At 33.7% G+C, this 26203-nt stretch overlaps 2 protein-coding genes and 1 long non-coding RNA gene across 9 annotated transcripts in view; 1 reads left to right on the forward strand and 2 right to left on the reverse strand.

Moving 5' to 3' along the window:
• Window positions 1-15354, forward strand: LOC109331439. Of its 3 annotated transcripts, XM_019565933.1 has the most exons (25): window positions 1-387; window positions 1490-1599; window positions 2532-2697; window positions 2791-2891; window positions 3021-3093; window positions 3208-3343; window positions 3565-3722; window positions 3948-4072; window positions 4150-4249; window positions 5376-5472; window positions 6092-6143; window positions 6342-6443; window positions 6542-6688; window positions 6846-7008; window positions 7118-7351; window positions 7750-7916; window positions 9944-10072; window positions 10381-10498; window positions 10597-10792; window positions 10941-11052; window positions 11132-11286; window positions 11991-13398; window positions 14055-14249; window positions 14661-15150; window positions 15186-15354. In XM_019565933.1, the coding sequence occupies exons 1-24, from the start codon at window positions 255-257 to the stop codon at window positions 15129-15131; spliced, it is 4848 nt and encodes a 1615-aa protein (XP_019421478.1). In that variant the 5' UTR covers window positions 1-254; the 3' UTR covers window positions 15132-15150; window positions 15186-15354. The 3 variants fall into 3 exon arrangements, with proteins under 3 accessions (XP_019421478.1, XP_019421477.1, XP_019421479.1); XM_019565932.1 differs by having other exon boundaries at window positions 2-387; window positions 14661-15354; XM_019565934.1 differs by lacking the exons at window positions 1-387; window positions 1490-1599; window positions 2532-2697; window positions 3021-3093 and having other exon boundaries at window positions 2791-2974; window positions 14661-15354.
• LOC109331441 overlaps window positions 15276-26203 on the reverse strand; it is a 15644-nt gene continuing 4716 nt past the window's right edge. Inside the window, exon 3 of the long non-coding RNA XR_002105789.1 lies at window positions 15276-15606. This is a non-coding gene — a long non-coding RNA (uncharacterized LOC109331441). The remainder of the gene's footprint in view (window positions 15607-26203) is intronic.
• LOC109331440 lies at window positions 15474-20454 on the reverse strand. Of its 5 annotated transcripts, none has more exons than XM_019565939.1 (10): window positions 20436-20454; window positions 19314-19406; window positions 19077-19193; window positions 18209-18658; window positions 17811-18145; window positions 17638-17737; window positions 17491-17550; window positions 17031-17114; window positions 16813-16929; window positions 15474-15960 (listed from the first exon to the last, which is right to left on the reverse strand). In XM_019565939.1, exons 2-10 carry the CDS (start codon window positions 19398-19400, stop codon window positions 15658-15660), a joined length of 1653 nt encoding a protein of 550 aa, XP_019421484.1. In that variant the 5' UTR covers window positions 19401-19406; window positions 20436-20454; the 3' UTR covers window positions 15474-15657. The 5 variants fall into 5 exon arrangements, with proteins under 5 accessions (XP_019421484.1, XP_019421481.1, XP_019421482.1 ...); XM_019565936.1 differs by lacking the exon at window positions 20436-20454 and adding an exon at window positions 19860-20017; XM_019565937.1 differs by lacking the exon at window positions 20436-20454 and adding an exon at window positions 19860-20015 and having other exon boundaries at window positions 17811-18127; window positions 19314-19409.

The following is a 26203-nucleotide window of genomic DNA, read 5'->3' on the forward strand; positions in this document are numbered from 1 at the left end:
TCGACAAAATAATGCTTCATTTCTTCATAGTTTTGCGTTCAAGTTGTTACTGCTCTTAATGCATTGTTATCTTGCAATTCCACCTTGTTCCAATTACACTGTATTTTAAATTCGTTTATTCGATTCCATGCAAACAAATTGACACATTGTAGCATTTGAACTGCGATCAAGATACGAATTCTACCGATTCCATTTTCTTTAACGTAACAATGAAGTTGAAGTTATATTAGGTGAAAATCAAAGGACGTGGATTCATGGAGTGGACGACATTGCAACATCTCGATCTCCGCCACGTAGGTCGTAGTGGAAAACCGCTTCAACCTCATGCTGCTTCATTCCATCCTCATCAGGCACTTGTTGCCGTCGCTATCGGAACATACATCGTCGGTAAACAATTGCCTTCTCTCATTTTCACTTGTTTCTAAATTCATAACTTAAATTCACTCTCGTTATAGCATTTGTAACGGCATAAACAATGTGAGGATCATTGAGCTATTCTGCTATTTTGAAATTCCAGAGGTCACTAATATTAGTTTGGAAATGTGTGATATCACAATATTGATGCAATATGCCGTATAGCTCTTCTGTTAAGTTTCTATTGGAGATAGTTTTACATAGCTGTTATGTTAGTTAGCCCATTGGTATGGTAGTACTGTTTCGTCATTTTTTACATTAATTTTATGATACACTATTTATGATGAATATGATATGTGGTAAGTAAATTCGGTACTTCGGGTGAATGAGAGAATTATGTAAGTAGTCAAATGCCACATGGCAGAACTCTACTGGACCACATCTTGTATATGAATGCAAAATTTCAGTTATAGTATTTGATTTTGGTCATTCAATGGAAAATTTCCATTACTAAGATCACATAAAAGTACTTCTAGTATACTAGGCTCCCATGAGATAAGTGGGGTTATTCAAGGTGTGGCGTGGTTTGGAATTCACTCTTTAACTAAGTCATACGAAAAAAATCCCATGAGATAAATAGTTTGTTTCCTTGTTTTCTTTTTTCATGACGTAAGAGCATGATTGATCTTCCTTTTATTTAGTATTCTTTTCTGTCCAAAAAAACCAAATATATGTGAAGCATTGCAAAAGGAGCATGAGTTATTTTCATGGAAGAGCTAAGTTGACTTATTCATTAACCAAACATAAAAGAGCAGTATCTAATATGATCCTTTAGGTAGCCCTTAAATTCATTGTTCACATAAAAACCCATGTCAAATTGGATCGACATAACATAACTTCGCATGCTACCATGACAGCGACTGGTAAATGCTGCTTAACTTACTCTTGAAGCTTTTATTTCTAAGGAATGTATCAATATAAACAAATACACAATACTGTGTTGATCCATGGCATCTGAACCACTGGTTTCTTATATCTAGCACTCTTTTAGTTGATTGAGAGGAGTAGTCTTACCTTTTAGTGTGCTGCATTTTTGGCAAATATTTCACTTATTGGTTTGTTTTCATGTATGCAGAGTTTGATGCATTAACAGGAAGCAAGATTTCTGCTCTTGACATTGGTGCACCTGTTGTCCGTATGTCTTATAGTCCCACAAGTGGGCATACTGTGATTGCAATCCTCCAGGTTGTCCCTACTGGAACTTCTCGTGTGCTCATGTTAAAACTATTTTTGTTGTTTACTATAATCCTTTTTTTACTGGATCTTCAATTCTTAATTGAACATGTGGACTTTTCCCTAGTTAAAGTATGGAAGGATAAAGTGCTATAAAGATTGTAGTCTGACCAGAAACATAAGTGCTCATCGATTTGTCATTCTCTCGAGGCCAATAAATCTCCATTCTTTAGTTTTGGCTAGAGAGGCAATAATATGAAAATCAGACCCTGGTGACATGTTTTGCTTGGTTAAGTTCTGAAATGCAATTTATATTGAAATTAGGAAGTTATATTAAAAGTTGCTTAGAGTTTTCGTGATACATGTACAAGATTTGGCAATAAAATGGGTTTAATGCAAACAAGATTTGACTGCAATTTCATTGGATATCCTCTTTTTATCATTACAAATAAGTAAAGAACTCTGCAATTTAAAAAAGGGCCTTCCCGTCATAAATTTCTGCTTTTAGAGTAACAGAAATGGGATGTTGAGAGGTTTCAAGTATTTATGTTTTGTGGAAGATAACTTACTATTCATTTTTCAGTTTAAACCATACCTTGAAATTTGGTCATAGTGTCAAAATCCCTTCTTAGAATCTCATTATTGTAGATTAATTTACCAATTCATTTTTCTGTTTAAATCATACTTTGATAGTGTTTGTCTTGCTACTTATTAAGATTTAAATATGCACTGGCATATATAACTTTCTAATTGAGTTTTTGTTTTATTTTCTGTGTAAATTCCATTTGTTGATACTTATTGATTTCATGTTACTTGGAAGATAGAACCCTTCAGTGTTTTCTTTTCTAAATTTAGTGCTACCATATCCTGTTCTGCACTAGTTTATATGTTGTGACTATGAAGTTCTGTCGCACTTATTATAACCTTTTCTTTTAAATCTGTAGGATTGTACATTACGGTCTTGTGATTTTGACTCAGAGCAAACATGTGTATTGCATTCACCAGAGAAGAAGTCAGATCAAGTTTCTTCTGATGCAGAAGTTCATCTGGCTTTGACTCCACTACAAACTGTTGCGTTTTTCGGATTCCATAAGCGGATGAGTGTGACAGGTTTGGTCTATTTTCTCACATATCCCTTCTTTGATGCAGATTTGATTACAAATCAATTATTTTTGTTCTATATCTGTTTTTGCAAAAATGAAGTTGTGGGAACTGTTGAAGGCGGTAGAGCACCTACAAAAATCAAGACAGACTTGAAGAAGCCTATTGTGAATCTTGCCTGTCATCCTCGCCTCCCAGTCCTTGTAATGTGTTTAATATACTTTGTGGGTGGTTCTTGTGATACTCTGCTGCAAGGACAATATAGTGTTCAGTCTTTCAGATAATGGTATTTCACCTCAATCAGTATTGACTTCATTGTTTTTCCGTCCCAGTATGTTGCTTATGCAGATGGTTTGATTCGAGCATATAACATTCACACCTATGCTGTTCATTACACACTACAACGTGAGATGATTTCTCTCACATTGTGTTCTTGTTGACATGGTTTATATTTCTCTTTTAAGCCATATTCTTAATATTATTTCATATATATCTACATATATATTGTTTCCTGTTCAGTTGACAATACTATAAAGCTTAATGGAGCTGGTGCATTTGCATTTCATCCAACACTGGAATGGATCTTTGTTGGTGATCGACGTGGTACGCTCCTGGCATGGGATGTATCAACTGAGAGACCTAATATGATTGGAATGTGAGTGACTGTAGTTTACCTATGATTGAGGTTTCACCATTCTATAACTGAGACTCTGAGAGACCCAGTGTCATGGTTATGTATTATTTTGAATTTGTTATTCTCTAGGACCCAATTGTTGGAACTTGGAAATTTTTAAGTCCAAGCTTGTTATTTTGGTTACTCTTGTTCCTATCTCACTATCTTTTATCTGATCATTAATTATATTATTCAAATTTCAGAACACAAGTTGGCTCACAACCAATAGCATCTGTTGCATGGCTTCCGATATTGCGTTTACTTGTAACTCTATCAAGGGATGGAAATCTGCAAGTCTGGAAAACAAGGGTTATAGCTAATCCTAATAGACCTGTGCTGGCGAATTTTTTTGAGCCTGCTGGTTCATTTTGCTTCTACTCTGAATTTTCTGTTGGTTTTGGATAGCTTGTTACTCTTATGTTAACTATATTGCAAATTATGCTGCTACAATCCCCCTCCCCTTATAGCATGATTTAACATAGAGAGAGAGAGAGAGAAGAAACATACCAACAATCATCTTGTTTCATTCTTCTACTAGTCATCTCATTAAAATTCATTGACTAATACATATTACATTTTGATGCAGCAATTGGATCAATTGATATCCCCCGCATCCTTTCTCAACAGGGTGGAGAAGCAGTGTATCCCTTACCGCGAATTAAAGCTTTGGAATTTCATCCAAAATCTAATTTAGCAGCACTAGTGTTTGCAGTAATGTGCCACCTTGCATTATTTTACCTTACCTGACAGTAAATATTGGAAATATAAGTTCGGTTTTATTTTATCAGAATGTAACAAGTGGAGAAACGTCAAAAAACAAGACCACACACAATAGAGAAAGGAGGAAGCAACTTTTCGCAGTTTTGCAAAGTGCACGGGGATCTTCAGGTGATTGTTTTTATTCACAGCTGAAATCAAGATTAAATAGAACTTAGTAGTTCGTGATATTTTCTATTTGAATAAACAAAATTTCCACAATGCTAGTTTTTGGCTCTGTTTGGTGGCCAGGGTAGGGTAGCCTAACCTATCCTGTTGTAATCTTTGGTTTGAAGGCTAGTAGGATAGGATAAGTTGGGATGGATATAATTTTATACGAAATTCTCCCGACACAATGGGCATGATTGTTGTGCAACTCCACCAGCTTGATGATCGAGTGTGCCTGTTATCACTAGTAATACATAATCCCAATGGACTATTGAAAAAGTGGACTTGTTTGAAATTCCCTACATGTTAATTGATATATGAGGTAAAAAAACAACCCACAATCTTGAAATATGAATTGGTTTTTTTGCCTGGGGATTGGGTAGAAATTTTAGTGCTCTTTATGTAATAATTAAAAGCAGCATAGTGTGCATGAATTTAGGATTAGATGATCAACATAAGACTCGGGGTATTGCACCATGAGTCGAAATTCATTGGTGCTATGTATTGGTTTGATATGCTTAGATCTGTGTTAGTGAAGCAAAAGTGTGGGTTTTTAGGTTCAGTTTTGGGTTGATGACAGGTAATTTTGTAAAAATTATTTTGGATTACTCCGGTTTCCTATACAACATCATACCAAACACCATATCGTATTAACATGTTATTAGGACTAATATTATCAAGGCTTATCCTATGGAGCCTTATACAATCATGCATACCAAAGGATCATTGCTATATGTCCATCTATCAACGTGATCAGTCATGATACCTTCTGATCTTTCATGTCTATTTTTCATGTGTTATCTAATTAGCCTTTCTACCTGCTGTCCTATCTTTAGTTTGTTTTCTTCATTTAGTGGATATCTTTCAGCAATATTCCTTTCCCCTTCTTTTTTTGGGGTACACTGTGGGATGTCTTCATTTGGGGGTGGTATCGGACAAGAAAGTTTTGGTCATTTATATCTGTCTTGTTCCTTTTTTTAATATACTTATTTATTTTATACATATTTTGCTTATATTAGCGTCATACATGTCATATTTGCTATTTCCATCTAGCTCATTAATATATACTAATGGTAGAGGTGATATGCAGCATCTGTTTTAAAAGAAAAGTTGGCAGCCTTGGGCTCATCTGGCGTTTTAGCGGATCATCAACTTCAAGCTCAGATACAAGAACATCATATGAAAGGGTGAGTTGGAACATACAACTTGGTAGAGGAAAATATGTCACTGGTGTTTTATTGAAAAACTAGTGGTTACTGGTTAGAATGTAAATTATATTAAGCTGTTCTGACTATCCTTGCTCTTAGTTTCGGTCTTGAATCTTGATTGGGTAGTACTGCTGGCTGATATCTGACATTGCACTTTATTTCTATACCTACATACCATGGTTAATCATAATTATTTGAAGGTATTAGTGTCCTATGCAGTATCTGCCGCGGTGCTTACTTTACTTGAAAAGGGTCTATCACCATGATTGTATTAGTTGTAATTATTTGATTGTATTAGTGACCATGAGGTCACGAGATAAAGTTGTATACACCTACCCTCCCTAGACGTCAAGGTGAGAACTTCCTGCACTGGGCCGCCTTTTTTTCCTCCCTTAACTGATCCATTTTCTATCACCCCGTTTTGACTTGTTTTGGGAACTTTTGTTGAGATTTAGCTTTAGTTTAGCACTTTAAGGTTTTCAAATTCCTTAATCTGATTAATTTTGACTCATTTCTCCCATAGTTTCTTACATCGATGTGATTTGTCGCATCATAATTATCTAATGTCATTGCTGAGAATCTCCACACTTTCTTGCAGCCACGGTCATCTTACTATATCCGACATTGCAAGGAAGGCTTTTCTTTATAGTGTATGTTTCTTCTTATTTTATCTCTTCCTTATAACCTCAATGACAGAAAAGGGCAGTGTCTTAGATGTCACTCTGAAGCCCGACCACCAAATTGCTGGCTCAAATTGCCTTACGGTCCTGTATTTAATTTTATAAGAAAGCTTTCGGAAGTTTCCTCACCCTCTGACTCCAAAATTGTACTGTTACATTATTTTGTAGCATTTTATGGAAGGTCAAGCAAAAAGTGCTCCAATATCTCGCTTGCCCCTCATCACTGTTCTAGATTCCAAGCATCACCTGAAGGACATTCCAGTTATCCAGGTAAGGTACCTATGAGTCTGACAATTTGGTTGACACTGATTTCTTTTCCTTAGAATTTTTTTGGGTTCAAGCAACTAATTCCATTTATGCATTTCCAGCCATTTCATTTGGAGCTAAATTTCTTTAGTAAAGAGAACCGAGTTCTTCATTATCCCGTCAGGGCTTTCTATGTGGAAGGACCAAATCTTATGGCATTTAATATTGCATCAGGATTGGAGAGTATCTACAAGAAGCTTTATAATTCGGTAATGTAAAGAGTAGCATATTTGACAAGTATTGTGTTGTGCCTCTAATTTTTATCGAAACTATCATTTGCATAAATTGATATGCCGTAAGTATTTATATATTTCCAGTGAAAATCATATCCACAGCATCCTTCTAATGTTCATATACTTTGTATAGATTCCTGGGAATGTGGAGTATCAAGCAAAATACTTGATTTACAGTAAAAAGCAACACCTATTTCTTGTAGTTTTTGAATTCAGTGGTGCTACAAATGAAGTTGTGCTTTACCGGGAAAATACAGTTGCAGAGATAGCAAACAGTAAAAGCAGCACAGTGAAAGGTATTTATGTATTTACTTCTCCTTCTGCCAGAGTTGGTCATGCATTATGTGAAATAAATAAAATAATTTCTATACGAAATAAAAAATAATTCAAGTAATTGTTTTGTAGGTCGAGATGCAGCATTTATTGGGCCAAATGAAAATCAGTTTGCAATTCTCGATGATGACAAGACAGGGTTGGCTGTATATATTCTACCTGGAGGGGCTTCACAAGATCCGAAAGATAATGAAAAACTACTTTTTGAAGAAAACCAACCTACAGAGACTAATGCTGGTTCAATTCGTGGCCCAACACCGTTTATGTTTGAAACTGAAGTTGATCGTATCTTTTCTACTCCATTAGGTGCTTGAATACATACAGTCATATAGACATGTATATATACATACACATAGACAACCATTTTTTATTAGCGTCTGTGTGCACTGGAATGTGTAGGCATGACATCCATTAACACTGGTGTAAATCAAAATTAGACTTACAAAATTGAATTACCTTCTATAGGATATATAATTCTGTATAAGTGCATGTGGTTTCAAGTTAATTAGAGACCTTCAATGTGTACTCTGCAATTTGACATGCAAGATTTAAATAATATTTAGTCATTGATTTTTTGGAGGAAACCATTGAGTAGAAGTGTGTCATGTGTGCCAAATGATTCCTACCTACAGACACATTCTTTGCATGCTTAGGATTAGTTTATTAGTACTATGAAGTATTAATTTTTTTAATTCTCTTTGTAGATTCAACTTTGATCTTTGCTTGTCATGGGAACCAAATTGGATTAGTAAAGCTCATAGAAGGGTACCGCCTTTCAACTTCAATTTCAACTTCTGATGGCCATTACATATCAACCAAGGGCGAGGGAAAAAAGTCAATGAAGTTGAAAAGAGATGAGATTGTACTTCAGGTATCATTCAATTGCATGCTTATGTAATTATGACTAGAACTAAAAAGTTGTTCACAGTTCACACCTACTCTGTGCAATTAAGTAAAACAAGGTGGATATAAGAGTGTAGAAAAAAGTGGAGAGACAAAATGGAAGTGTGGTTCTTCAATGTTTTTTTTAATATGTTACTTATATATCCATAAAATACAGAGTAAATAGTATTTTAGTCCCTCCTGGATGCAATACAAGCTTTATCAAATTTGCCTCTAATAGATACATTTTTTTATATTCAAGTGATTGAAGAATACCTTGTTCAATAGGAAGGAACAAGGTGAGGGTCATATAAAGTGGAAAGACCTACTAACCTAATGCATTAAGATATTAGATTGAGATGTGGTGTCGGCCACACTAGTTTGACTTGGTGGTAAAGTTAACTGAAATAGATCACCTTGCTGTTTTAGACTCCCTGTGATAGCCCGGCAAGCATACCAAGCCAACAGTTCGGCTTGTGGATTGAAATATACGGGTATTGGGAAAATGGTGGTTGATGAATGGTGGGATAAATAGGTGACCCAACCTCGTACCAAGCAATAAGACGTGGATCAATGAGTGGCGAAGAATAGGAAGCCCCACAATGAATAACAATGGATAAGGTGAGGACCATATAAAATGGAAGGACTTATCCGTTAAAGGTTTTGGGTAAAGACACCATGTTTGCCAGTCAGGTGCACTATCATGGTTCCTCAGTAAGTCCATCATAATAAGTTTGTCTGTTGTTTTGGAATCCACTAATGACTCAATAGCTTTTATTAATCGTCTCTTAAACTTAAAATCCTCAATAAGTAGCCCTTTCTTTCATCATATATGGAGATGATATTAATTGAAACTCAGTATCATGTAAAACAGCGATAAAATAAATTAGGGTTAAAGTTAGAGAATAAGGAAAAAAGAGAAGTGCCTATTATTTGAGTATACTATTGAAAAATGTACAGTACATAGCCTATCACTAGTTGATCCTCCTCATTAATTATCAAAAACTCTTCATTAGTTGATCCTCCTCATTCTTTATCAAAAGCTCTTCTTCCTCCCCATCTCCATCAATATGTTCAACTTAGCTGCTGTAATGAAAGAAAGAGGCAACCACAGTGAAAGCAGAAAATAGGCCAATAGAGGCAAACAAAACATAAAAGTGGCAAACAACAGCTATAGGGACTGGGCCTTTCTCGAGAGGTAGCAGTGAGGCAAATGAATGGCAAAGGTGCCCAAAAAGCAATGACAAATAAACAGATAGTCGTGTGAGAGGACAAGCTCGATCAAGAAAAGATAGAAGGAAGGGGGCAAATATAACTTAGCCATGGTGCACACCACGGCTAAATAGTAATAAAAAACATGTAGTTTCTTATTTAGCCACAGTTTACATTTTAAACAGCAACAAACCAGTTCAAAAATCTTTTGCCAACGAGAAACAAAACGTGGCTAAATAGATTACAACTGGTAGAAAAGGTATGACTAATTGATAGGGATGTCTTTAAGTTGTAAGTTACATAGCCATGACTACATAAAGAGTTTGCCACGGTTAAATTGTAGCTAAGTTGTAAAAAAACTTACAATATAATGAAGAGGGAGAGGTCTAGGAACCTAGTTGCCATACCTAGACATGGTATCGGAGCCAAGGTCTCTCTGTTTCACCATCATAGGATAGAGAGAGTCGTTTCCTGGTCGTCTATGCTTCTTTGGAGGGTTCATGTTGGAAATCTCACACCGCCTATCTCATTCTCTTTGGCATGCTACATTTTGGGAAATTTCTCACATTGCCAATTTGTTTTAAGATTGAAGTTTAACAACATGTATAATTATTCATTGAGCCAATTTTATTGCCGAGTTATGTTCAGAGCTTGTTACCTTGTCTTTTGACTTTTTATAACTGAAGGCCTTTTTATCACTCTCCAAGAAAATTGAAGGCCTTTGCCTTTTTGGATCCTTACAAGTTCCAATTTGTTGAAATAAAATCAAGTTGCTCTGATTATATCTTGGTTCAAATTTAACAGGTACACTGGCAAGAGACTCCCAGGGGATATGTTGCAGGAATTTTAACTACACATAGAGTTCTTATAGTTTCGGCAGCACTCGATATACTTGCTTGCACTTCTACAACTTTTGACAAGGGACTTCCTTCAATATCCTTAGAATTTGTACTTTATAAAATCAAGGAACCATTTATTCACATTAGGGGTGCTTGATTGAGTGAGTGAAAATTTGGGAAGGAAAATAACTTCACACTTGCTTGCTATGACAGAAATATGAGAAGGTTATGAATAAACTGTACTCACTTTCAGTCGAAGCCATATCTTATGATTGAAAATCATTTCTACTTTGTTTTCTATTTCTACCTTCCCATTTTCCACCTGCTCACCCAAGCAGACCCTATATTTCATTTCTAACTTGGATATAATCTCTCCGTCTGAAAACCATAACTCATCCCTACTTTAGATCACTTTTATGGGTTGGGCCTGCACTTCTTTTTTCTACTGCCACTGCAGTAAGTCTACTTGGTTGGGATGGCAAAGTGAGGACTATACTCTCAATTAGTATGCCTTGTGCAGGTAATTGTCTTCCAGTGTGCATTCTATTTTGTAAAGCCGTCCTATTTTGAGGGGAGGGGGATTGTCCCAAGATCTATTTTTATGAATTTCTTATGCAGTCTTGGTTGGTGCTTTAAATGATCGATTGTTGGTTGCTTGCCCTACGGAAATAAATCCCAAGCAGAAGAAAGGGGTTGATGTCAAGAGCTGTCTTGTTGGTCTTCTTGAGCCTCTTCTCATTGGACTTGCCACAATGCAGGAAACTTTCAAGCAAAAGCTTGACCTATCAGAAATACTATACCAAATAACGTCGAGGTTTCCTTCTTTGCTACCTATGAATTGAATTATGACCTCTTGAAAAAACCTGACTTATGTCTGAATGCTAGAAATTTTAGGCTTTAAGAGCCTTTTCACATTTCTTTATCCATAAGAACTGACACGGTAAGTGCTTATCTGAATGAAGGTTTGACAGCTTGCGCACAACACCAAGGTCTCTGGACATCCTTGCTAGAGGTTCTCCTGTCTGTGGAGATTTAGCAGTTTCATTATCTCAATCAGGTCCACAGTTCACCCAGGCAAGTGATGAAATACTCTGTCTTTGCATTTTATTTATGGTCTATCCTATCTTCTGAGGATGTTGTGTTTTGACCATAGGTGATGCGGGGTGTCTATGCTGTGCAAGCTCTTCGTTTTCCCACTGCTCTTTCTGTTTTGAAAGATGAATTTCTGCGTTCAAGAGATTATCCACGATGCCCTTCTACATCTCATTTATTTCACCAGTTCAGGCAATTGGGATATGCCTGTATCAGGTAGGCAGGCTTGGAAACTTCATTGTACTTATTTTGCTGCCATTGAACCTAGAGGAACTATAACTGTGATAACTGTCTTTCTTGAATTGTTGATTTTATTTAGCTATTACTGGTTAATATGGTGAGGTTTTACTTTCTCATGTCAGCCACTAGTTAATCATATAGTGTACCTAAAATTTAAAGTGGTAGTTTCTGTTAGTTAACTTTTTATTCGCTGTTTCATCTCATCAATAATTATATTTTCAATGATGATTCTGGCCTATTCTTGTGTGAAGTAAGAATGCACGACTCCAGATGAACTAGAGTTACATAGTGAGTATATCATCTACCGTTCATGTATATTACTTTATTTTTTAGTTAATGATGATTAACACATGAATAGCGAATAATACACCAAAAGTGTAAAAAAATCTTACATTTTCAGTACATAGATATTAAACTCATTCTATATTTATCAAATGTATTCTGTCATAGCATATGGAGGACAAATCTAAAGAAAATAATCACTAAAGAAGCATGCCTCATTTATTGTCTGATAATCTAATATTAAGGATTTGTCTGGTAATATATTACAATATTTTCTATTTTATTTCCATCTAGCTTAATTTATTTTCTCTTTTCATGAATGAATATCTACTTTTCAAATTAGATTTGGTGTTTGGATGGTATTGTAGTTCACTTTAGTAATTTAAGGTCACTTGCAGGTTTGGTCAGTTTGATAGAGCAAAGGAAACGTTTGAAGTTATAGCAGATTATGAAAGCATGCTTGATCTGTTTATATGCCACCTTAACCCTAGCGCCATGAGGCGTCTTGCTCAGAAGTTGGAAGAAGAAGATCTTGACTCAGAATTGAGGCGGCATTGTGAAAGAATTTTACGAGTTCGGTCTACTGGATGGACTCAAGGCATATTTGCCAACTTTGCTGCAGAAAGTATGGTTCCTAAAGGACCTGAATGGGGTGGTGGAAACTGGGAAATCAAAACCCCTACTACTGCAAAGGATATACCTCAATGGGAACTTGATGCAGAAGTAACACCATACATGAAGACAGATGATGGTGTGATTCCGTCCATTATTTTAGATCACATTGGTGTGTATTTAGGCTCAATCAAAGGAAGAGGCAACACTGTAGAGGTACGGGAAGATAGTTTGGTTAAATCCTTCATCCCAACAGGTAGCGATATTAAAGCAAATGACCTTGAAGTATCTTCAGTTAAACCCATATCCAATCAATTGAAGGGGGCTGATAATCCCAAAGGTGATTCATTAATGGGTCTGGAAAGCCTTAGCAAACAGCCTGCCAGTTCTTCTGCTAATGAACAGGCTAAAATGGCAGAAGAATTTAAGAAATCCATGTATGGGTCTGCTGATGGTAGCAGTAGTGATGAGGAAGGCGTAACAAAAACCAAAAAAATACAAGTTAGAATACGAGATAAGCCGATTTCCTCTTCTACTGTTGACGTCAATAAGATTAAAGAAGCCGCTAGTAAATTTAAACTTGAAGGGTTAGCTCTGTCAAGGACCAGGTCGTCAGCAACCAGTGCAAGCCAAGATCTTGGTAAGAGCTTGTCCCCGCTTTCAGCACCGACTGGAATGGCTGCTCCTGCTGTTTCAACTTCTGGTGACCTGTTTGGTATAGACGCCTTTACTCAACCACAACCAGTTTTACATCCATCTTCAGGGATTGTAAGTGGGGGAGTTAAAGCAGGACCTATTCCAGAGGACTTCTTTCAGAATACAGTTCCATCGCTTCAGGTCGCTGCATCACTGCCTCCTGCTGGGACATATCTCTCCAGATTTACTGCCGGGGCTGAAAGCAGCAATGTATCTCCTAGCCAGGTCAGTGCTTCTGAAGCTAATGTTGGTCTTCGAGGTGATGTTCTTCCTCAGGCTGCTCAGCAACATGTTGCTCCAAATGAGTCCATAGGATTTCCTGATGGAGGTGTCCCACCACAAACCTCAACTCAGGTTGCAGGCATGCCCCAATCACAGCCGCATGCACCAATATCTAGCCAACCTCTTGATCTTAGTGTACTTGGCGTGCCAAATTCTGCTGATTCTGGAAAGGTTCCACAAGCTGGTTCTCCGCCATCTTCTTTGCGTCCTGGACAGGTATAAATATTTTTTTTTAATATTAGACATGCCAGTGACGCTTTCTATCCAGAGTATTAAAGATACTTTTGTGTTCGAGAAGACTATGGGAAGGCAATGACACAAGGATTTAGATCTTCTAGATTGAATATAGTATAAACCAAAATGAATACTACTCACTTTGTGATTTTTCCTTTCATTATTTTCAGAGAAGGTATTCAGAAAGGTGGCCACTGAAAATATTCTGATTTAGCTAGTATACTAGTAAATAGTGACCACTTCTGATAATGCCAAAACCGTGAAATCAACTTTTACAAAGCTGCTGATTTTTTGGAAATAGTAACCCACCTTTGATTAAGGTGTATTTAGGAAGAAATACAAAGGAGGCAGGGAATTGGACACGTGTGGGGGAAATGAGGGAAATATTAAAATATGAATGTATACTGTAACATGAGGGGGCAAACCCGTGAAGAGTCTGTAATGTCTGACATTTTCCTTTCTGCTTGAGTGTTTATCTTCAGCATTTTGTACAAATCCTTATCTGATACTGCTATTACACTAATATCAACAGAAGAAGGAACTCATTGGGACTCCCATAAAACAGGGTTCTAGTTCTGGTTTCCTATCACTGAGCACAAAGGATTTATTTGTTTCTATTCTCATGGCTCTTATGGCAGGTTCCCCGAGGGGCTACTGCTGCTGTATGTTTCAAAACCGGACTTGTTCACCTTGAGCTAAATCATCTTGCAGATGCATTGTCTTGCTTTGATGAATCTTTTCTTTCATTAGCTAAGGAACAATCTCGTGGAAATGATATAAAAGCTCAAGCAACAATCTGTGCTCAATACAAGATTGCAGTCACTCTTCTTCAAGTACTATTACTATGCTTGAACTTTTAACAACATAGATAGAATGAACTCTTGCCAAAAAATAAATTTGGTAAATGAGCTTCTGTTTCTCCATGCTGTCAATATTTGTTGTGTTAGGAAGTAAGCAATGTCAGCTGAATCTCAAGATAGCAAGCATCAGAGATAATAAAAGGAATTATTATAATCTCTGCTACTGTGTTGGTCTATAATTATATATGAAGAACATGTTTATGTCTTTCCCTTAGGATTATGGAACCCCAGACTGATATTTAATTTCATTTTATGTTCTAAACTACAAGACAGTAAACAAATCATTGTCTACACTTGTTTTTGTTGTAGACACAAACCTCCAAATTCATTCCACTTTCAAATATGAAGTCTTTATCTTATTTAATGCTGTATTGGTGACTGCAGGAAATTGGACGATTGCAAAGAGTCCATGGTCCAAGTGCAATCAGTGCAAAAGATGAGATGGCAAGACTTTCACGCCACCTGGGTTCATTGCCTCTTCTGGCTAAGCACAGAATAAATTGCATTCGAACTGCCATCAAACGAAACATGGAGGTGCAAAATTATGCATATTCTAAACAAATGTTGGAACTACTATTGTCTAAAGCACCTCAAAGCAAGCAAGAGGAATTTAGGAGCCTGGTCGACTTGTGTATTCAGAGGGGTTTGAATAACAAGTCCATTGATCCATTAGAAGATCCTTCACAATTCTGCGCTGCCACGTTAAGCAGGCTTTCAACTATTGGATATGATGTTTGTGATCTCTGTGGATCTAAATTTTCAGCCGTGAATGCAGCTGGATGCATCATCTGTGGAATGGGAAGCATCAAAAGATCAGATGCACTCACTGGCCCAGTTCCTTCGCCATTTGGTTGAGGAGTCAAAATATGCATTCCCAACTAAAGCTGTTATAGAGTCATAGATTCGTTGAAGGTAGGATATGCAACTTAAGCTGTTTTCCTTCTTATTATTTGATTATTTCTTATGGCCTGGGCCTTTATTTTTTTATTTTAATTTTTAATTTCCCCTTCCAGATGGACACATTCTTTTCTTTTCTTCTGTTCCCACTAAGTTTGACACATTCCTTCATTCAATGTTATTATGGAATGCTACCCTAATTTAAAACATGGTGTGATAATAATGTTAATATCAAATATATACTGTAAATAAAATTAAGTCCAAGATTTTTGCAGCCAATTAAATAATGATTTCTATGTATATTTCCTATAAAAACATTACTAATGACCAGATTGCAGTATCCCATAGTCCAAAACCCTTTTTCAAAAGGAAAACATTACATGCTTTTATTTATATACTTTCTGTGTGAAATATCCTCCAATACACCAAAACCCTTTTTCACGTTGATTGAATCGTTGAGTGAGGAACAGTACCTCTCACTAAGTTATTGGTGTAAAAGCAACCTGAAACTGAAGTCATATGGCATAATTTGTACTAAGTGTGTAAGAGGCTGTCTTCCCCTTCTTTCAAGGCATTCAACTGCTTCCTTTCTCAGTTCAACAGAAAGTTGTAAGCAGACCCAATCCAATAAAGATTCTAAGTCCTTTGCAAAGTCAAGTAAATACCAGTCAAGTAATTTTGGGATTATCAACTTGTTTGATTTTGTAATACCAACTGCTGCATGTAAATAATCTCTCTTTGCTGCTTCTAACTCTTTGTCAACTTCTGATGCTGTGTACACCCTCACCTTCATATAATCAATTAAATATTTAACCAACCAAAGAAAGGAAATATATATATAATATACTCATGAATTTATCCACATGAAGAAAGAAAAACAGAATATAACATTTATACCACTGACATTGTTATTGATCTTAACAGTGGAAAATGGAAAATTGAAAAGTTTTTTAGTTCGTTTGGTGTTGCATTTAATGAGTTAAAAGAGTATTTAAAAATAAGAAAATTCTGGACCATTAAATATTTATAAATGTCATATGTTGAAATTTGGGGCCAGACTCTCCAGAATTAGAGAGGAGCCCAGTCCCTCGGTAATGTGCCATTCCTTGGAGTGAGACTCATCTCTATTAATGGAGAGATAAATACTTTGAAAAAGTAAAGGAAACATAACTTATATTGATATTTATATCATTTTTATTTAAAATGAGATTACACTTTTACCCTTAAAATACGAAGGAAAAAGTCACTTTTGTATTAATTGAGATGAGTCTTACTTCATTCCTCGACATTTCATTTTCCTAGAACCTAATGGTTGAATGAACACATAATACCCCGTCAACCTGGCATTAATTTCAACATGTGATTTTTATTTCATTTTATGAAAATCTAAATTTATTTAAGCAAATGACATCTTTGATTTGCTCATGCATTGTAAGACCAGTTGATCAAATAGTAAGACAGAAAAGCTACAGCTAAAAAACAAGGGAAAAAACTTAAGGGTTGTTCCTTGGATGCTTGTGATGTTATTTTCTAATAAAAACATGTTACACATGTTAGTTCCTATGGGAAGGTTGCACTTCAAGTATCTAAAGAACAATTAATCAGTGGCTCAGTGGTCTAAATTGAGATACAAATATACCGCAGGTGAAGACCAGCTTCCACAAGAAAGTGCAAATGTAACCAAGGGCTCACACCATTCCAAGCCAAATATGCTGCGCGCTTTCATCTCATCGTTTTTTGCAGCTTTTAGACATGTCTGTCACAAGAAGCATAGATGAAAAATCAAGGTATACTTCTAAAAATCCACAAAGCATGACAATAATTTCGAAAAAGAAAGGGAAAAAGTTATGTACTTACAAACTTTAGGTGATAAGGCAGTCTCAATATGAAGTGTTCTATTGTTATTGCATTGAGCAACTGGCCCCCCACTAATATTGTTGCCTGAACAAACATTGCCAAGTTATAGTCAACTTTAATGTTTATATACAAATCCATCTTGATAAGACACAAAAATATTTGATAGGGGTTATGTGAAATAGATATAAGAAGTTCAGAGCTAAGGTTTAAAATTTAAATTGCTCATATCCAGAACTATAATAATTTTAGGAACTTAATCAATTTCTCAAGGGCATTGAGTATTGCTTAATGTCACTATCAGGCCTCATCACCAAGATGTTAGATAACAAAAAGTCAAAAGAAGTTAGATAGAAGAGAAGTGAGAATCAATTAAGAAGGACCAACAATGTTTCTGCTGCTTCAAATATATTTTAATTTGTTCTTAAATAAAGTGTAGAGAACATTGGACAGATAATTGTACCTTCTGCATTAGTGCTACAACCATTTCAGGACTCTTAGGTATTCCATGCTCTAAATATGCCTACAATATTCAAGCCAAAATATTTTGGTGACCAAACTCTTATTATTGAGGTTGAAGAAGCAAATTGGTGAAAGAAAGGCATCTTACATTCAGCATGCATGAATTATAAGTGTTTATCCAGAATGCAAGTTTCTCCTTATGACTAAGACCCTTCAAGTTCACAGTGGAAAGCTTCCCAAGTAGGAACCTGAATATGTATAAATTAGATAGACACCATAGTATCACTTTCAACCAACAGCCTATAACTGTTTATTACTTACTCTAATCTAGGGATCAGAAACACTGTATTCGTTGTTCGGTTGAGATCGATAGTGGAGGTTTTAATCTCACATAAATTATTATATGCACCAACATCTCTTGTTTTAGATTCTGAACAGATACCATAAGGATCACACATCTGATCCTTTTCCTTGCTGCATTTGTCCTTGAATGTGCCAAGTCTCATAAATATGCTACACAAGCACTTAACAATATCTTCCGAAACTTTGTTGGGTGTGTAATCGTTATCTAACGCCTTATCATCTGATAGAATTAAGGAAGTTTGTAATCCTTCCCTATCTACTAATCTCCTCTCCAACTGTACAAGCAAAACAAACTACAGTTGAAATGACAGCATGCACAATCATTTTCACAATTACTGGGATAAAATTATAGGTACCTGTAACTTGAAGTGATCCACACACTTATCAGGTGATTCTTGTTTGATTGGAGATTTTTTTGTTGGTGTAATGACTTTGGCTGTTTTCTTTTCTGGAGATTGCTTATCCTTCGGAGAGTTACAAAAGGATGTATTTTCTTTTCCATGCCCCTCTTTTGGTATTGATAACAGCTTTCTACCTGAAGCACTTCTTGCAAGTGAAAGTTGAGGCCTGGCCATGGTACTAGTTGAAGTTGAAGTAAGCTCACTTTGTGATAAAGATTTCGACTTTCGATGTTTGGAGCTCCTGATGGAATTATGGTCAATTGGATTGTTCAAATTTTCTGCATTCCTCTTGGAGGAAATGTAGACAGCTTCCTGATATAGACCTTGTCTGAAATTCACAACTTGCTCTTCTAGTCTCACCACCTCCTCCTCCAATACTGCTACTTCAGCCACAAGCTCCAATGTCTAAAATGTATACACACTTTCCATTACTTTCAATGTATCAAATAGAAAAGACCAAAAAATTTATATTATTCAAACACAATTAGGATGATTCTTGCTTTTGCACATGCGTACAACCAATCAAAATCTTAAGACAGAGTTAAAATAATTGTAGTAACGTTTTTTTGTAACTTTAAATGGTTAATTTAATGACTAGTAAGTATTAAGCATTTGGTTAATCGCGCTTAATACATTCTGTGCCCATACAACTTTTATTCTACAATGAATACAATTGATCACTAACTAATAACCTCATTTGGGTTTTCTAACTTTATTGATTGAAATACTTGATTGAATCTATGTAACAAAACAAATTGCATTGCCTAATTTTGTGTTCCATACTACTATGCAGAGAAAGGGAAAGATGAAGAGAGATACAAACATATGGCGGGAGATAAGGAGGAAGGCGAGGAAGAGCTCCTAAAGGTCTAGTTAATGCTCTTTCTAATGCTCTATGAACATTCTCTTCATGTCTTAGTGTCCTCTTCAAATTATCAACCTGCAAAGTTTAGTTTAAATACATAACTAACTATGCTGCAAAATGATTTATATGATAAATGAACAATAGGGGAGTTAAAGTAACTAGGAAAATATAGCATTTGAACAAGATTCATCATACATCTTGTATCAAAGCCATTTTCTTTTGGCGATTTGATCCACACCCATTTTTATGGGTACCCTTTGCAATGCTCCCTCGATTTTCCATCTTCTCCTGTTTTGCACAGTAAATATACAAACAAATCTTTGATACAAGATTTTGATATCAGGATACAAAAAAAGAAACTATAGTGACTAAACAATTTGGTTCTTAAGAGAAGTGAAATAACCCAGTTTCAAGATTTGGTTAAAAAACGCATTGCACAATCCATAAGAATAATTTCCAAAGACAGCCAACAATCCCATGCTTGCTTATTTAGCTTTTAGCTTATGCTTTTGAAACCAACTTTCTTTTTTCTAAATTAAGAAGAACTTGTCTCAAATTCCACCATAACTTTTAGGAACTTCAATACAACATGGCCTCATTTTTTTAGAGAGAAACATGAGAACCTTATAGGCCATTTGTTTCTTAAGATCTCCCAATCAAACAGAAAAGAAAAGAAAAAAATATCAAAGCTTAAATTCTTAGAGGAAGAGAGGAAAAAAACACTAGAAAAAAAGAAATTACTTTGCCATTGTTATTGAAAGGAGCTTTCATTGGATGAAGTGTAGTGCGTGATCTAGTATTCATCCTCTATTATGCCACTTTCCCAGAAAACGAGAAAGAAAACAATGCAATACAGTAGTACTACTAGTACTGCAAAAAAGGTAAAACATGCATAAGTGTTATATTAATGCAGCATTGAAAAAGTAAATTTGCAAAACAATTAACAATAATAGAAAAAGGGATATACATATACTGCAAATGAAGCCTTTGGAAAAAGAAAGAAGATAAGAAATATTTTCATACAATTCACAGAGCGGGAAACTTAAAAACAGAGCAAACAGAGGAACACAAATGAATGCTACTTTCTGCATTAAAAATAATAGTTTTTGTTTTGATTCTTGAACTAAGCAACAAAAGCCCACTAAGCAGAGAAGAAGAAGAAGAAGAAGGAAAAGTGGAAAACGACGAGGTTGCAATCATCCTAGGAAAGTGTTGCAGTGGTTCTAAGTTCTAAGTACGAATATGGTATCAAAATGACAATAAAACCAAAATTCAGCAGAAAATGGTTAATAATACTTTCTGCTTTTCTGCTAATACCTATTACAAATATGGTTGACACTTCGACAGAAATAGAAGAGAGACAAATAAACTGTGTTGTGTGGACTCTCATGTTTAACTACATGATTTTATTTTAGACTTTAGATATGAGATTTATGTGAACTTTATGTTTTAATAGTAGTATATTTGATCAGCACCGATAATAATGGTTGTGTCCACCTAAAACTTGTTTCAAATGATAAGGGAGTCTTTATTCCCAAAAATGATAAAGAGTTCACTCACTATTATTTATCCATTTACCGTAAGAATAAGTTTATAAATTATATTTGAATTAATAAATAAATTTAAATTACTAGTTTTTCAAAGAAAAAAAATGAATAAGTAAGATGGTGAGGATATTATTATTATTATTATCATTTGTATTTGGCAAAGAGAAGAGGGTACCCTTTCTCTTCGGCCTTTAGTTGAAAAGAAAAAGATGCTTCATTAAATTCCTGATTTCTATTGCATGTTTTCTTTATTGATTTTCTTACCATTGTTGTCAACTTTGTTTAAAACAATGCTTACGTTAAAAAAAAGTGTCGTATACTTTAAGAAATATATAAGGAAAAATATAATGTTGAAAATTTAAGTCCAATACTTAATAATATAATAAAGTTAATTTTTCTAGATCACGTGTTAAAATTCACCTTAAAATAATACTCTCCCTATATTTTTTGAAGTGAAAAAAGTGGAGGCATTTAATTTTTTTGGAAGAGGGATATACTACATTTAAAGTAAAGAACTTAAACATGTTTAACGGACTTTCAATTTTTTCCCCTGTTGAAAAAGTGAAAATTTCTGCCATTGAGTTTCTCTTCATGAATTAAAACAGAAGTGAAATCAAGTGAATGAAGGAATTAGAGGGATTAGAGGGATTTTGTGAGAGCATGTGATAACAACTAAGAAAGTAAGTTGCATAAAAGTTATAACTTATAAGTTATAACTTATTCACGGAACAATCCATATTTATTAATCATAAGGAGTCAATTATGAAGTTGACATATGCTTTTTCGTTCCCTTATTCATTCATATCTAAGATCTGCTTGTAACTTAATTATTAGCTTATTCAAATAGCATTAATTAAAATGGCTTTTAAAGTTAGAAAGCCAATGAGTATATTATTAATAACTACTTATGCACCAAACCAATATCCAACTTTCTCCAAAGCAACTGCGACGTACACTACTTTTTTTCAATATGTTTATGTAACTCATTAATTCAATAATGTAATCAATATCTAAAGTCTAAAGTGTACTTTAATAGCAAAGTATATTGCCATTTGCATCAATCATCAACATTTATTGAAGTTTATAAAAGTTAATCATTTACGTAAGAAGAAAGGATTATTAATCAATGGCTTGTAGTTATTTTATGTGACTATCTAAAATAAAATTTAAGACTACACATACTACATTTTAGGATTTAAAGCACAAAAAAACAATTAATGAGATACTGCATTTTCTCTTGTCTATTTTATAACAATACTTTTAATTTCTACATGGTGAAATAGTGTTGGACCTTCGTCATTCTGGATAGTGGGACATAACCAAAAACAAGTTATCAGCTATAATCCTGGAGTATTTTTCGTATTTATTTTATATATCAATATAAAAATCTGACAAGAATGAACATAATTTTAGTTCAAATGGATAAGTGTTGTTTCTAAATCTTTTTATTCTTATTTCCTCAGTTTATTAGTTTAATTTCTAACATTCTTTTGCGCACATGGCAGCTGATAAATTATTTGATTGCATGAACTTGTTGAAATATAATACATTATTTTGCAGTAATTATTTTGTTAATTCTAAAATTGAATTTCACTCTGACAGGAGGGAAAACAATAATACAAGGTGCTGAATATATTCGAACTCTTTAATGATAAGAACAACGAGTTTTATGTTCCAACAAATTATTACGGAGGCATCATTGCGAATTGGATGGAGACATAAAATTAAGAACTAAGCAAAGTCCTTTGTATTCTGCTCAGTCCTCAGATGCTGCAATATTCTATATTTTCTCTTAATTTATTATATAACTAATAAGATTCTCTATTCACATTATTGTGATGATGAATTAACTATGCACGATTTGCCGGAATACGTGGTTCTCTATTGGCTAGGATATAAGATATTTTTTCAACTAGAAAAATAAATCAAAATATAAGCTAGTGTGATATTGTTATCTTTTTATATACAATCAAATAATACTTTGTTTCGTTGGTTCAAAGAAAAAAGAAAAGGAGAGGAGAAAATGAAAGTAATGCTTACAGCTTATTAATATAAAATTGATAGTACTATTATACATAAAATATGTGCATGCCAAAAACAATTGTTTGTGTATATATTTATTGAAAAGTTAGCGTGAAGGTGGGGCATGGAGAGACATTCCCAATGCATGGGAGACAATCTCTGATAAATCACACCGAAGATATGCGTGCTTCAAACGCTTTCTTTCTCATTCATGTAATAATAATATTAAAACAGCATTAATCACTTCTATCATAACGAGTTTATAGAGCTAATATTGGAAACAGTATAAAATTTTGAATATTTTGTTTGGTAGTTGAATTTTGGATAAGAATGAATGAAAAAGTTTGAGAATAATGTTACAATATATTTTATAATTATCAAGTCTTCCATTTCTTTTATTTCTCTCTAAAATTTAACTTTTAAACTAACATTTAAGGGTTCAAGAATTCTTCATCTTCTTATCCATCAAACTTTTTATTTTAATAATTGTCCTAAAGATATTATTTAAGAAGGTAAATAGAGTGATTTTGTATTATAAAATGATTTGTTTAAAATAATGAAAAGTCCTACAATCGATTATTATATTAGACTTTCTCAATTTTGTAGTTCTTAAATAAAATGTCCTTAAAAATATTTTTAACACATAAAACTTTAAGAAATTTAGAATATACTATTTCCAATACATTCTTTTTATATTTTGTATTTTTAATCAATATATCTCGGGGCCGTTATTAACATATAAATATGAAATATTCAATTCATTCAATAATATATCATTCTCAATAAAATTCATCAGCTTTTTTCTTAGTGCTTAGAATTTAGATTAACCAAATGAAACCCATTCATTTTTAATACACTGTATTTGTTATATTTTAATGTATAGTATACTTTATAATCTTTTAAAATATCATTTATGAAAATAAGATATATATAAAACATGAAGAATATTGAGAGCAAATTTAATTTTTCTCATAAATTATACAATATATAGAGAAACAACCCAAGTCCCAAGCATCATTATCATACCTATCCAGTTACATATATAATGGTGCTCTACCTACTCATGGTGCATCATTTGTGCTACCACTTTGTGTAAGAAATTCCTAATAATGAATATTTGCATAAAGACACAAACCAATTATTACATTCGAAACCTGTGTCCCACCTAAGGTAGAATTTTTCTAATAGTATGGAAGACTCGTTTGGTAATTAAGGTAAAACAAAAATGATAAGGTAAGAGAATTGAAAAGATATGAAATAAAATATGAATTTTAGAAGTTATTTTATAGCTCAATGTTTGATATAGATTAAATAACCTCACAGATATTTATAATATAAGCTAAATATGAATAATAATTTTATTTTTAAATTGTATGTGATTTATTATACATTTTTGGCTTAATAACAATAGAATAGTGGAGGCAGGAAATGATGGTGAGATGGTGGTGGGCATGCTACGGCTCATTGTTATATTTTCAAGCTAATATTTGACTTACACAAAGGGGTTTGAATAATTGGAACGCGATTTTAAGTTAGTATTATCCTTAAATATAATTAACAAAATGTAAGATATTTGCATTTTGATCTATATACCTAAAAGATTTGAGAAAATTTACTCATCCACTTCAAATTTTAAGGAAATAAATAAATAAGAGAGGGCATGGGATCCTCTCTGATACCGGAGAATAGTGCAGTACTAAATGTGATTAAGATATATGGTAAAAACAAATTTTAATGATTATGATTACATGCTAATTTCTAATAAAAAATAAATAAGAAATCTTGAAAATTATTCATCCTCGTATTCTGAGAGTTTAAAATCTGTGCAGTGACAGTGTAAAGCTTTTTACACTTTCAGTACATCATCCATCATTGATTTGTATTACTTTTGTTTGAGAGTCAATAATAATTAATAAATCAATAATGAATGATTAACTGACAATGTAAAAAACATTTACACTATCAATGTATATATATTAAATCGGGTGAGGAGTTGAACTTCATAAGAGAGGATGGAAGGTTGCATCAATGACGCTTGGAATGGGATACTAAGTGTGGGGAAAGCATTGGCCTATTATACCATGGGAGCATACATCCCATCTTCATAACTATCATTTCCAATTTGGAACTATCCATTCACATTTATTATTAGATACATAGGACACGAGAAATCTATTAATTAGTCCAAAATGTATGTTTTACTCATGTGCTTTTTTAACTGGCAAGGCAAACTGCATACATGCATTGTTATATTTTGATTTTCTATTAAACAAATAATATTGTGATATTAAATTGTTTGAACTAGTATATTATTAAATTTACTTTTAAAATTGTAATAATGACATCATTTTTTTTTAATTTTATGTATTTTTATTGACCTTTTATTTTTAATTGAATAGGGGACCAAAATTTGTCCTATTTATAATTAGAGTGAATAAATATGATATTTTATGATATTTTTATAAACAGTCATGTTCATACTCACCCTGAGCTATGCGGATATATGCAAGTACAGATGGATCATATATGAAGACCAATTATCAATTGACCACTAAAAATAATTTGTAGTACTCCACCACAACAATACTAAAAGAAAAATGAATACCCACTTTGGTTTATAAAAATTTCAACATGCACCAAGTTGATATTGAAAAATTAAAAATATTATTCAAAAATTGTAAATGTGAGTCAATATTATTCATAATAAAGGTCAAAAAATACTAAATAATAAATTAAATTAGACTTATATTTAATTTTATAGGTACTAGTGAAAAATATTTAATTTTATAGGTACTAGTGAAGATCAAAATCGGTATTTAGTGAAAAATCATTTTGTATAACGTGTCTTTCTGTCAAATAACCGCGAAAGAACAGAGAGGAGTGGTTTTAAGAAACCTTCTGTTAATTTTTTAAAGCATTAAATACATAGTTATTTAATGTATGAGCACTTCTTTTAATATCTTATCATCTGGATTAAGATTAAAAATTTCCCTTTATTTACAAGAAAGACCGAAGACGAAGTACGAAGAGATAACCAATAAAATCCTGATAATATATTAATATTTTAATTTTAATTAAATTTAATTTTGAATAATATTATCAAAAACCATAAAATATATTTGTTTCCATATATGACGTATTACATTTGTCTCTATACAAATTTTTTACATACTTAAAATTTAAGCATAGATAAAGTGGTTCAAGTGAGAAAGCTTGGAAAATAGTAATCCCTGGAGCAGGATTTAATATTGATCCGGTATCATCAATTTTTGCACATAGTTTAGAGTGTGCTCATCTCCATTGTATACTTTTGCAAACCCATGACAACAATGTGTGTCATTATTTTTTATCTCACGTGGGTTTCGGTGCTGATTTTAGTGGCGGGAGTCGGAATACTCAAACTTACTCTGCCTTCTTGCCATCTTAGGGAGTGAGACTATTCTCAAGTAATTGATAAACAAATGACATTTTCCTTTGTACTTTATCATTTTAAATAAAAAGATATGAATGTTAATA

Source organism: Lupinus angustifolius, chromosome LG17 (assembly GCF_001865875.1).
Source record: "Lupinus angustifolius cultivar Tanjil chromosome LG17, LupAngTanjil_v1.0, whole genome shotgun sequence".
Classification (NCBI taxonomy): Eukaryota; Viridiplantae; Streptophyta; class Magnoliopsida; order Fabales; family Fabaceae; genus Lupinus; species Lupinus angustifolius.